At 33.1% G+C, this 13710-nt stretch overlaps 1 protein-coding gene across 2 annotated transcripts in view; it reads right to left on the reverse strand.

Moving 5' to 3' along the window:
• The window catches only part of LOC140437290 (uncharacterized), a 44241-nt gene that overhangs the window by 4682 nt on the left and 25849 nt on the right, over nucleotides 1-13710 (reverse strand). For both annotated transcript variants that reach the window (XM_072526722.1, XM_072526723.1), the window contains exons 2-3: nucleotides 13128-13435; nucleotides 2079-2357 (exon numbers count right to left, since the gene is read on the reverse strand). In XM_072526722.1, the coding sequence (XP_072382823.1) occupies nucleotides 2079-2357; nucleotides 13128-13435 (587 nt within the window). The remainder of the gene's footprint in view (nucleotides 1-2078; nucleotides 2358-13127; nucleotides 13436-13710) is intronic.

Here is a 13710-nt window from a genome sequence, read left to right on the forward strand (position 1 = left end):
GTGATAATGTGTATATTATTATATATCTATTGACGCATGCTTTAAAAACACACACAACCGACACTTCAAACCAGTAGCGTTGCGCGCTAGCTGCCTTTTATTTTATCTTTGATACCTCGCGTTTTTAATAGCTGGCAACCCTAATTTTCGACTATTTTTTCTCAGGCAAACTTATATCATCATATTAAGAAAAAAATAAGCTTTAATTTGATATCTTGCTAATTCTTGGATTATTGGAGTACATTACTGCCCCCACACCCTCTGAAGTTTTGTGAAACAGTGAAACAGTGAAAGTTGTTACTGAAAGCAATATTTATAGGTTTTTAAGTAAGACAAAACATGAAAATCTCAATGGAAAAAGGCACAGTAAAAAAACCAATTAGAAGAAAAACACTTTAGTGTCTCTTAAAATAGAATAAACATCCAAATATTTATTGTAATTTGCCCAAATTACGTCTACAAGACCCACGGCTATCGAGCTAGTCGAGTTTAAGTGCAACACTCTATGCCCTGGGGGAATTTTTACCGCGTAGATTACGTTGACGTGTGAGAAATTTGAATTCCCAAATTGGATTTTAAGAGAGGATCACTAGGCCGCACCGGCTTTGAAAACATCTTTATCTTTGGAGATCAATTGTATCTTTGGGTAGTAGTTTTATTGATAGTATCCAGTCAACGACATACTACGAGATAAATGTGGTGAGCCAGCAACGAAAAATAAAGATTAAGTTAGTGCCAAATGGATCATCTTGCAAGGGTAAAAACACCTGTTATCATTTATATTTTTCTTCAACTTTCATGTATTTAGCGTCAGTGCAGTGTTACAGTGTTTTGGAATGGGGTATATCCCCTTAATTTTTTTGCATGCTGAATATCGATTGTTTTTTATATACAACACTAAATTTATATGTATAGTTTAAGAAGCGAAAAAAACTACATAACGTGATATATTTATGACCCAGGTAAATGACACCGCACACATCTTATGGAAAATGTAGTTACTCAAATGCAATAAAGTTTACATAAAGAGATTTGTCTCGAAATTACAATCATTTCATAATATTGCACCAATTCTGAATTTTGATTAATAACAGCGTAAATTGTAATCAAAGTTTATGAAAATCTCATTTTTGAAGTCAATGAAATTGTTCGGTATTCATAGATACTATTGGTCTAGTCGCGATTGGAAACAGCTTAACGAGTCTATTTATGTAAATTTTATTGCATTTGAGTGACGTTACATTTTCCATAAGATGTTTGCGATCTCCTTTTAAATTTTCATTTTTTTTAAATAGTCTTTTTCTTGAGATCACCTTTAACACAAATATTTTTACCAGGTCATTTAACATTTTATAAAGGTGTAAGAAAAATCTATGTTTCGGCTAATAATAAATGTAGCTTGTCTGTAACAACACAGTATTTTTGATTTCTCTAATAATCTACGTTTCTCTTGAACCACATAGAAATAATTGCTAACAGGTTTGCTGAACCCATATATGGTGGGTGTGATTGTTTCTAGTTATTTGTTTATACACGTATTTTGGATTTAAGAGTTTTCTTTATCACTCGAAGAAAAGACAAAGTGGCATCCTTTATGGCAAATTATTTATGATTTTCCTTTTATTGTTCATTCCATATTTTTGGTTTAATTCTAGTAGCTATCATCTTCCTAATTTTTCTTCTCTCAAAATCTTTTGTTTATGTGGTAATAAGACTGTCGAAAGAACCACCCCCACATCTTTTCCGACTCTGAGCAACGCGGCCTCGTTTATTTTGTGTACTTCACACACTATCCATCGCTTATATACGCTTCATTCTAGTCATATGGGACCATGCTTCTGGTTTTGCTCTCATGCTATTTTTTACTTCCTTCAATGTTCGTGTAAATTAGGAGACTACACTCTAATTGTTTTTCTATCGATTTTATCACCATTTTGTCAATTTCTTCATTTGCCACATTATGTTTTTATTGTCTGACAATGCCATGTAAATAGGAATTTTGTTGATTCATATTCGAGACTTTTAAGTTTTATTATGATATTTTAATTACTTAATTATTTTAAAACCCAATTACTTACCTTCCGGACCATAATTAAATTCTGCAACAGATCTATCGTTTTGAAAATATGGGCTCCTAATGTCTTTCTCCATTAGCGATCTATCCAGAAATGAAGAAGGACCACCGTTAGAGAAATTTGGAAGAATTTCATTATCTCCTATGTGTTTCAATCCATGAGGTGGTGAAAACGGTGAATGCTGCGGAGAATTGAAAGGACGATAAGGATAGTCGTATGGTGAACATGGTTCCGATGTAGATCCTTTGTACCATGACGGATATGGTCCGGCCTTCTTTGTATCTGAAAAACATTATAATTAAGATCTTTATGAATAAATAAATAATTCTAGAAAATATATTTCAACGCAAAAACCTGGTATAAATAAACGCGTTTGAACATAACAACTGGGAGATGATAATTAGATGTTTGAAGATAATCATTGATAATCTGTTTGTGTTAATGTTTGTGATTCTTAATTTTTCTTTTTCATAAAAGAAACAATTACAACTTCTTAAAGTGATTTTTTTCAATTACATATGTCTATTAGGTTCTTGACGAACTGATTCTTATATAGTATATTTTTAGGCCATAATTTGGAAATATTTTTGGCTCAGGTTTCGTCCCGTAATTAGTCAGACATTTTCAAAGATAATGCGAAAGGGGTCGTAACTTTTATCCACATCAATAAGACGTCACATTTTTATACACATAAACATTGATAAATCTATAGAAAACTTCACCCCTTACTCCGAAAGGATAGCAATACTATAATTTAACTAAAAAAATACTATACTCAATCTAAAACTGGTACATGCACTCACAGCAGAAAAAGAAGAGAATGAGGTAAAAGAATTTTATACAGGAATAACAGACATCACAAAAGCCTCAAGAAACACCACATCAACAGTATACTAGGCGATTTTAATGTAAAAATCAGCAAAGAAAATGTATCTGATATCACTGGAGGATACGAATTAGGCACACGCATTAAGTATGGACGTAGTATCCAGTCGTTATAAATCTGAGACAAAAACTAAAAACAATACTCCAAAACAAACCAAAGAAGTTCAATATTGAAATACTTCGAAACAAAGCTAATAAAGAAAAAGTAGCAAAAGTAGTAAGAAACATTTATAACAAGAGACGAACAAATAGAAAATATATGGCAAACCATAAAAAATACCATAGTTGGAAGACTAAGAGAACAACTTAAAAATACGAAAAGTAAGAAGCGGACAAAATAAATGACGGAAGACATTTTGGAATTTATGTAAGAGAGAACAAACAGAAAAACAACTCACGTCTATATAAAGAAATCCAAAAAACCATAGATTCAAAAATCAAAGAAGCAAAAGAAAAGTGGATAATTGAAATGTATGTAATAATAACAAAAAACATAATACCCCCTCTAGCTAACAACAAAGGAAAAATAATTATAGAAAGAACCGAACAAATTCAAGTATGGGAGGAATTTATCGAAAAATGCTTTGTGGATGACAGACCTAAATTGCGTGGAAAATGAAGGACCCCCAATGCTAGACATAGAGGTAAAACATGCGATACAATGTGCGAAGAATTGGAAACCTTGCGGACTAGAAGAAATAGAAATATATGTAATAAAATAATAGATGCTATCAACATAAAACTACTAACACATCGTCTTAACAACATATATAAAAGTGGCGTAATACTAAAGGAATGGCGTACTCAGAAATCATAGTTATACCAAAGAAATCTAGTTTCCGCAAATGCGACGAATTTATTAGCTTAATGAGTCGCTCATTAGCTTAATGAGTCACTTACTAAAAATATTCTTAAAGATCATACAGAATCAAATTTATAAAAATGTAAAATAGATATAAGTGACTCTTAGTTCGGATTTAGAAAAGCCTTGGGAACAAACACTTATTTAAAAATGCCTCGATGACCAGAAAAAAGTATATCTCTGTTTCATCGACTACCAAAAGGCTTTTGATAGAGTCCAGCATAAAAAAGTGGTGTATGAACCACAGAAAATGAAGCTAGACGGAAAAGATCTCCGCCTAATTTAAAACCTTTATTGGAACGACAAGTGTCCGACAAGGTTGTTCCGAAAGCGCGTGATTTCGAAAAGTGATAAAGTGTGATAAAGTGTGGTAAAGAGTGATAAAGTCGAAATTAACTATTAGGGCGCGAAGTAATAAATAAGCCGATATATTATGTACACGTTTATCAGTAGAGCGGGGAGAGACGGTTTTCGTTTGTCCGGACGGTTCGTCTGTCGAGTTAAAATTTATAGCACCTTGGCTAAGTTTGAGTTATACACACTTGTGTTGCAAAATTTGTCAACCACATGTAAAAAATTTGTAATTTGAAGTGTTGGTTAAAAAAAATTGTACCTGAACTCTATTTAATTTATATAAGAGCGAGTTAGGAAAATTTTCGCCTACTTAAGTGTATAATTTAGAATATATCATTGGGGTCTATTGGTTTAGTGATTACATCGCTAAATTGTAAAAGTGCTAAGAAGATTGCTGATTTGTGTAGGAGATTGCTGATTTGTGTAGTAGTCTAGTGAGCCGTAGCCCAAAGTTTCAAGACCACAGCAGATTTGCTTCGAGTTCGAGGAATAGTCATCGTGGTGTACAATAAGACCTCAGCAGATTTACTTTGAGTTCGATGAATATGCAGTGTTTACCAGCCATCGTGGTGTACAATAGGACTGGTAGATATAACAGAACTTTTTAATAAATATTTTAAAAGAGTTTTACATCTATAGACTCTCAATTTATCAGTGCTCACCAGCCATCGCGGTGTACAATAGGACTGGTAGATATAACAGAACTTTTTAATAAACATTTTAAAAGAGTTTTACATCCATAGACTCTCAATTTATCTCTTTTTTAGTTAAATATTTTTAATTTTGTATGCTTGTTGTTTTTGGATAATTAAACCTGAACTTAATCAACTCATCTATTATTTTAATGTTACTTAAAGCACTAGATAAACTTTTTACCACCTCTTTATGAGGTGTGATATTGAACAAAAGCGTTGGTAAATAATTACAGTCCACAAAGGTCATTGGGTCCTATCTATTTATCAACAAATTGGCATTTAACCCCAATTTGTCCATGATCCTTCGATACTGCTTTTAAACGAAAGAGTTTGAGAGAAATTACAGGTTTTATATCCAAGTTATACTTATATGATAATTTTGGTTGATAAAAATGGATGAAATAACAGCTCGTTCAAAGAAAAAGACGGGTAAATCCAATATTACTCGGGTACAAACCTGGATTCCGGACCATTCGAATCAAATAAATAGTAAATTTGCACTAACTGTGAAACTAGATATGTTAAAAGAAGCATATCATGATTTTAATGAAGTTTATAAATATTTAGAAGGCATACTGACCGATGAAGGCATGTTAGAAATGCGAGAAGAGACGGACACTCTTATTATGGAGTGTTTTAATATTTTACGAAAATAGATTTATTATCTAAAGATAGTTTAAATTTAGAGTCAGTTAACATAAACTCCACAAAAAATGTATCGCCAGTTAGTAGCCGTTAGACTTCCAGAATTTTCGACCCAACCGTTTTCAGGTAAAATAACGAAATGGGACTCGTTTTTTCAAATATTTGAAACAACAATTTTAAAAAATGATTCGTTGTCAGATATTCAAAAAACTAATGTAGGTATCTAAAATCGTATGTTAGCGGTGAGCCGTGTAAATTAATTTCAAATTTTCCGGTTATAGCAGAAAATTTGAAGTTAGCTTTGGATACTCTAATAGAGAGGTATTTTAATAAAAATAATTTAACTAAAACATTATTTTTGAAACTCCTTGATTGTAAACCGGTACCGAACAATGCAAATCACATGCAGCTTAGACATTTATATGTTCATGTGTCTAATAAACTTAAAGCTTTAGATAATTTAGGTCTAACTGATAAGGAATCCATAGACTCTCAATTTATTTCTTTTTTAGTTTAACATGTACTTAATCAACTCATCTATTTATCCACAAATTGGACATTTAACTCCAATTTGTCCAAAAGTTATGCCATGTCTCCATTGCTCTTTAACTTGTTCTCTGAAGGCATATTTAAACAAGCACTAGACGGCGCTGAAATTGGCACAAAAATAAATGGTAAATATATTAACAATACCAGATATGCAGAAGATATCATTTTTACAGCAGAAAAATGGAAGACTTACAAAATATATTAGACAGAGTTAATAATGCAAGTGAAGCAATGGGACTGACAATAAATATTCAAAAAACTAAACAATGGTGATTAGCAAAACCGATGAAAATTGTCGTATTGACCTAAATAACACACAGTTAGAACAAGTTCACAAATTCAGATACTTAGGAGTAGTACTAAATGATAAGTGTGATCCAGATATAGAAATAAAAACACGAATAGAACAGGCTAGTAACATGTACAATAAATGGAAGTAAATGATCTATAACCGAAAACTAAGCTTAGACATCCGAATCATAGTTATTAAATGGTACGTTTGGTTAGTACTTTAGTATAGAGTTAAAGTCTGGACATTAAGGCTGTTTTATCGGTGCACCAAAACCTAGGGACAGTATTTTCTCTGTTATTTACCGACAAAATGTCTCGAAATTTGGACACGTTATTCGAAATTATGTTGCCTTTAAAATGATGGTTTTACTTTTTTTATTTTTTTGAAACTTCTGTTGAAAAATTGGATTATACTGTTTAACATTCTATTATAACCAAACTTTTTACGCCCATCACTTGAAAGAGTTTTTTTTTTCTGTAATCGTTGATTTTTGTTTCACTTTTCTGTGTCCAGTAATAATCGAGAAAAGCGTGTTCCAACTTTGAAGAAAATTGCTAAAAAATACTAAAATCTAATAGTGAAACGTGTTACTCATCATTGGCGCTAAGTTTCATCGTTATCGCCTTTGTGACGTCAAATCTCATGAACGTACGGTCAGTTAGTTCGTGTTAAAACTAATTTGAATGGAGAATAATGTATTTGTTGTCATTAAACTACCCGTCGGCCGGCGGCACTGAGTAAAGATGGTCTTGCGTAAGCAGTGTAGAAAAGTAAGTGATACGCCCATTTCAAATCGCAGTGTGCTTGAACTGCTAAAACAGCCTTCAAAGGCTAGAACCCTTTGAAATGTGGCTTTATCGCAGAATACTCAGAATATTATGGACACAATACATTACGAATCGAACAGTATTGAAAACCTTAAATAAAAAGTTAAAAATTTAAGATATAATAACGATTAAGAAAAAAAGATCTCGTCCTCTGCCACATAATGAGAGTTGACACATATTACCTGCTACGATTAATAATTGAATGGAAGATAGAGAGCCGAAGAGAAGTAGGCAGAAGAGGCATGTTATGGCCTCGTAATATCAGAATTTGGACGGGCATGAACGTTCAACATTTACTTATATGCATATGTCTTAAATATGAAAGATGAAAGCCAGGTCCGAAAATGGACGCTTGAAAAACCTTTGGAACAAAGACAGCCCAGGAGACCAAGAAAACGCTTCTTGGATGATGTGGGAGCAAATTTAAAGATAGTGAAAATAAGGTCAAGAAGAAGACTGACCCAGAATGGGAAAAACTGCTGGGGTCTTTTAAGGGAAAACAAGTCTGATCAAGGACAGTGGAACTATAAAGAAGAAAAAAAACTGACATATGCTATAACTTGAATAAAGTTCTTTACATTACAGCGGAGTAATATGTTAAAGAACAATAAAACCGGTAAAATTTAATATAATTTGATTAATTTTTCAAAACAGTATTTGTCTCTCTTGTAATGTTACAGTATACGAATTTGTGGATTAAAGTTCTATATGATAATATACCGCCACTTTTTTTTTCAAATTCTCTTTTTGTTCTTGTTGTGAATATGTCTTCTGATATTATAAAAATTATAAACACCTTAATTATCCAAAAATGTATAAAGGACAAAGACGCAGGAAAACACCATATCAACGCCATAATATATACACCGCATTCTGGAAAACCAACATTTATTCAACGGTAGAACGGAAATTTTACACATACAAAAGCCTTGATGGAAATCATTAAATCAAGAAACTTAAACCAAATTAAGACAAAATGTCTACCCCTTAATTTATTCAGAAGGATGTGATAACTCCGAAATATAGTAAATTTTAGACGAGATTTTTCAGAGAGTTGTGTGAGTTATTGGTAACAATATTTAAAGCTGTAATATATTGTTTTGGTTTGATTTTAACACTAAATGCATTATTTTATCATTGCTGTATATAGAATTATTAAAATACATCGATTTATGGCATAACGTGTATACGGTGTTATAATAAACGATATTGATTGACTGCAATTGTAGAAAATGTGACGAGATACTTACTTAGTGCTATACATATTATAAAAAAAATTCAATTTCACTGAAATAAATACAACAAAATATTTTTAATGTTTACAACTAAGCTCTTTCAAAATTATTGCGTTGGTCAACGAAATGTCCAGAAAATGCAATAAAATCACCATAACATACTTTAAAGGAAATCATTGTATGGTTACATTTTTATAAATCATCATCTCGTCATGGCATCTACACTCATGGCGGAGAAATTGCCTCCCTCTTTGAGCTCTTCGGATTCATTTGTCGAGGGGAATCAGTCCACATTTACTTTTTGGTTTACAGTTGGTTGTGTGACTTGGTTTTCTCCAATATATCTCTATTTTTTCCTCTTTTTGCATATGGATTTCCATTCTCTAACCCCTATATTCCTCCTCCTCCTCCTCCTCATTCATTGAGCTCTTGCCAGGGCGAAGTAACATCCTAAAAATTGTTAGCTTGTTGTTTTTATTGGCTGCAATCCTGTTCCATATGGACGGCGTTATGTAGGGATTTTTCCACCAGAGTCTTCATTTCATCTTCAATTGAAAGATGTTCTTGTTCTGCACTATAGTCCAAAACGATCAGTTATTTCAGAGAGGTGTAATCTTTATTTAAGCAAACAGAAGTCAAATGAATCATTTAGAAATTATGCTCAAAAGTTCTGTCAATTTGGTAACTTCTTAAATGAAGCCTTACGAAATAAGGTTAGTGAATTTGTCCAGTTTTGCCAAGCTAATGCCAAATACCAATAAAGGCACCACCACATCATACACAAAACACTGTCATTGCGGAGAGGATAGTGCAAACAGTTAAAAAAGGATTGGATAAAACATTAAATTTTGAAAGAAGTGTTCTAAAAATAAGACAGATGATTGCAAGCCAGTCGTTAAATTGTTTGTTTACGTGTAGAAATACACCCTCAACGGTTACAGGCATTAGTTCATCAGATAATTTATTTACAGTTAACCGTTGAACGCGATTTGATTTAATTAAACCAAATAATAATACTCGTATTGCAGAATCAAATTTGTCCAGAGGTATAAAACTATATAATATATTATTAACGAAGTTGTATATGTAAAGAATAAATTAACCAAGTTATGGTCCAGAGGTAAGATAGTACGAATTGTAAGTGCGTCAACATATTTAGTAGAAATAGGGGAAAATATAAATTTTGTACATACTAGTGATATTCGTAAATGTAAACTTGAGGAAGATAAACATATAAAACAAGAACCGATAGTTTCTAATACTGAAAAAGTTTGGTTAAACTGAGGTCAGACTTTCTACTATTCCAAAAGTTACTGCTACTGGTTCAGGTAAAGTAATTCAAACTTCTACCAAATTAACAAATGTGGAAATCTTGGAGGTAAACTAGGACGAATCTTTAAGATTTGTGGATAGTCGGTACGTGAGCACACCGGAATCAGCATGGAGGATTCTGGCATTTACTATGCATCATCAGTCCCATGCAATCATTAGATTGGCAGTCCACTGACGAAGGGGAAGATCTGCAAAGGCAACATCGACGCTAATGGCATGGTTCATTATAAATGCAGATTCAGAGAATCCCGAAATTTCTTTTTTCGTTAGATTCCTGAACACTACGTGTTCAAATAAGGAAGATGGGTCAAGCGCCAACGTGGAGGACACAGGGTGATTGGACTTATGTACGCCGTTAAACCATCGTTACTTCTTGCAACTTCTTATTTTAAACGGTAAGGGTGCCCAAAGTTTTAAGATTTGAGCACGGTCAATGGAGTGACAACACGACACCTTTAAAAATGCTGCCGCTGCACTTGGACTGCTCTTGGATAACAGGATGTGGCGATCCACTATAGAAGACGCCGTTTTATGTGCAATGCCAGTCAAGTTTCGCGATTTATTTGCGTACATTTGCGTTTTTGGTCCACCAAAAAATCCCCGAGAGCTGTTTAATAACTATAGGGATCATCTAACGGAAGACTTTCGTAACAGATGTAGCAATCAATAAGAGGACTGCATAAACTATGAAGGCTATCCCATGAAGGAAATTAATGACGTATTGGTCCTAAATGGTAAAAGCTACAGAGATTTTTAACTTCCGGAACCGGAAATTCGACTCTCCTTAGAGGAGCCACAGTACGAGGTTTTAGAATAAGTGCGAGCACAAGAAATGAAGATAACGTTAAACCCTAAGCAGATAGCAGCGTTTGAGGAAATCATGAGAGCTATAATTAACGACGACACCACTGTTCGAAAATGTTTTTTCATTGACCGTCCTGGAGGAAGTGACAAAATTTATTTGTACGAAATCTTGATGCATCAACTACGTGGAGAAGGTTTAGTTGTTTTGCCAGTGGCTACCACTGGAATTGGTGCCAACCTGTTGAAAGGAGGAAGGACAATGCATTCTTTGTATGGTGTACTAGTTCCAATTCACGAGACGTCTGTTTCTGGAATCAAAATGACATCCGATATAGCAGATTTACTGCAAAATTGGTAATTAAAGATTAATGTACAATGGCTTCTAAGCACGCTTTCCACATGATTGACAGACTTTTACGAGAGGTCATGACGGATGACATTCAAGACAAGAATAAAGTGCCGTTTGGTGGTAAAGTTTTGTTTTGGGTGGTGACTTTCGGCAGTGTCTTCCGGTTCTTCCTCACGCAACGCAGACCTCCATTATTGAAATCACACTGAAGAATTTTTTGGAAATGAAGAAAACTTGGGAGACGACATCATTGAAATACCTCCTGATGTTGTATGCAGCGACTACATTGTGATGTTTTTGGAAGAAAGTTTTCTATGAATTCTCAAGACGCTGACGTACTAAGAAGGGTTTCCAAGCGTGTAATACTTTGTCCAAAGATCCTCCATGTGGATAACCTAAATGATCAGGTTTTAGAGAGACTTAATGGTGAATTCCATATTTAAATCAGGTAATAATTCCGTGGACGCAGATGACGAGGAGGAACAATCTCATTATACGGTCGAATTCTTAAATTCCTTGACATCCTCCGGAATGCCACGGCACCGCCTTCGGCAAGGTTGGCGCAGTTGTAATGTTTCTTAGAAATTTGAACACCAAGAAGGGACTGTGTAATAGGACACGTCTTATTGTAACTGGTTTAGCGAACAATGTTATCAAAGCAAATGTTTTGTCTGGATCAGCAGAGGGAGAAGATGCGTTTATTTACAGGATTGATCTTTGCCCCTCTGAAACTAGACTTCCATTCAAGCTTCGTAGACATGAGTTTTCGATTAAAGTCACTTTTGCCATGACAATCAATAAATCCTAAGGTCAAACATTGGAACGCGTTTTTGGTCTTGGACAGTTGTACGTCGCATTTTCAAAAGTGAGAAGAAAGTCAAACATGAGCGTCAAAGTTATGGATACACCATCGCAAGGAAAATTAATCGAAGGAAGCGATAGAGTTTTCACTAAAAATATAGTTTTTAAAAATGTTTTGTAAGATTCTTCTTCTTTTTATGTAGACATAACTCTGTTTTTAAATGTGTAATTGTATGCAAAATTAATTAAATAATTATTTCGAAATTAAAATGAGTTGTTACGAATGAATAAATCAATGATTTGAAGTAATTTTTATTTTGCGTTTGTTTTATTCTTGCATATGATCTGCATTTCACGCATGCTTCATACAAAGTACAACGAACTTGCTCGTGTGAGTGGGTTTACTCCCGTGAATACGTTTACTCTTACTCCGAATTGAGAAATTATTAGAGAAGGATATGAGGAATTTATTCCCGTTTACTAGAAAAATTAGAGGGAGTAAGAAAAAATGGAAAGGGTCAGACAAAATTGAGTGGGGTGACTGTAAATGGCAGTTGGTTGGATCCCCATTACATGACGACGGGCAAAATCACTAGTTCCATATAATTATTAGGGGAAACAAGTGAAATCTAAAACTAAGTTTACATTTTTTTGGCCACTTATTTTATTTTTTACGCGCGAAAAAAATTTCACGTCATTCAGCATTCCATGCTACTATCGACACGTAAAAACAAACGATTTCATGGACTCCATAAATTACGTTTTTTTTTTCAATAGTTCTATACAAAAATACAAATATAGTATATATCTGTAAACTATTTTAAAATATCATGTAAACGAAATATAAATTTTTTTGTTTAATTGTGTATAAATGCATTTCAAATTTAAAGTTCATAATTTAATTGATTTATATACTTAAACTCCATTCGCTTAGCTCGGGCATATTTTGACAGATTCATTGTCGGAAACCTACAACACAACAATTCCTACTTCTCAGTATTACTAGCTCAAGTATCCTACTATTGCAGACTTTTTTCTTAAAAAAAAGAAGAATAATTCTAAATAGTGGAAGTGTATACTAAACCCATCAAATTTTGGGTAGTATATATTTAAAAAATATATTTTAGTTGTTATAATTTAACATAGCTATTTATTATATGGCGCAGATAATTAAATATTGATTGTCGGTAATTCGCAAAGTTCTATTTTATTACTATTTAGTTTGTTTACTATTAATATTGGCTATGAGTACGTGTGCTTGGTTGTATAGTAATTTCCAGCCACTTTTAGTCCGTCAAAAAGTAACTAACTTTGCAAAAAAATAATTACTAAATTCATTAGACAGTTCGGACTGGGAATAGCGAACCGAGTTTATTTATTATTATACGTATATATTTTATAATTTTAAATATTAACACTAACCTATTATTGGTTTAAGTGGCGCTTTGGAGCTGATTTCAGGAATGATAGAATGCTTAGCAGATCCCTCCTGAATCCGAAGAATTTCATCTATTTTGTTTCTTAACTGCCTAAGCTGATGGGTTGATAACTGCAAAACTGCTTCTTGGTCAATTTTAACCTCATCAGGTAGTTCTTTGGCTTCAGGGCCAATTTTGGGATGTTCTTTAACTTCAGGGGAGACATCTTCTTTTGGTTTTAGCTTGTCAATTGCACTTTGCAGCTTTTTGAGTTCTTCGCGAATGGAGTCCGTCGGTTTTTCTTCTACTTTTCTGAAAAATATAAATTAATATAATTTATTTACATTTATTTGGGAAGTAGGTCTTGTAATACTTAACAAAAAACTCTAACCGTTTTTTGTAGAATCTCAGATTTCAACAAATATTTTGTTATTAATATTTTTTTTTAAATTGATCTGAAGCTAGTTTCTTGTTTTATTATTTTCACTGAGAAAATGATGTAAATTACTCGAAAATTATGTAAATAATTATAAGAAAGTAATAGGAACAATCGAAAATCATAAGAAAATATGGAAATGATTTTATGA

The sequence above is a fragment of the Diabrotica undecimpunctata genome, chromosome 3 (genome assembly GCF_040954645.1).
Source record: "Diabrotica undecimpunctata isolate CICGRU chromosome 3, icDiaUnde3, whole genome shotgun sequence".
Classification (NCBI taxonomy): domain Eukaryota; kingdom Metazoa; phylum Arthropoda; class Insecta; order Coleoptera; family Chrysomelidae; genus Diabrotica; species Diabrotica undecimpunctata.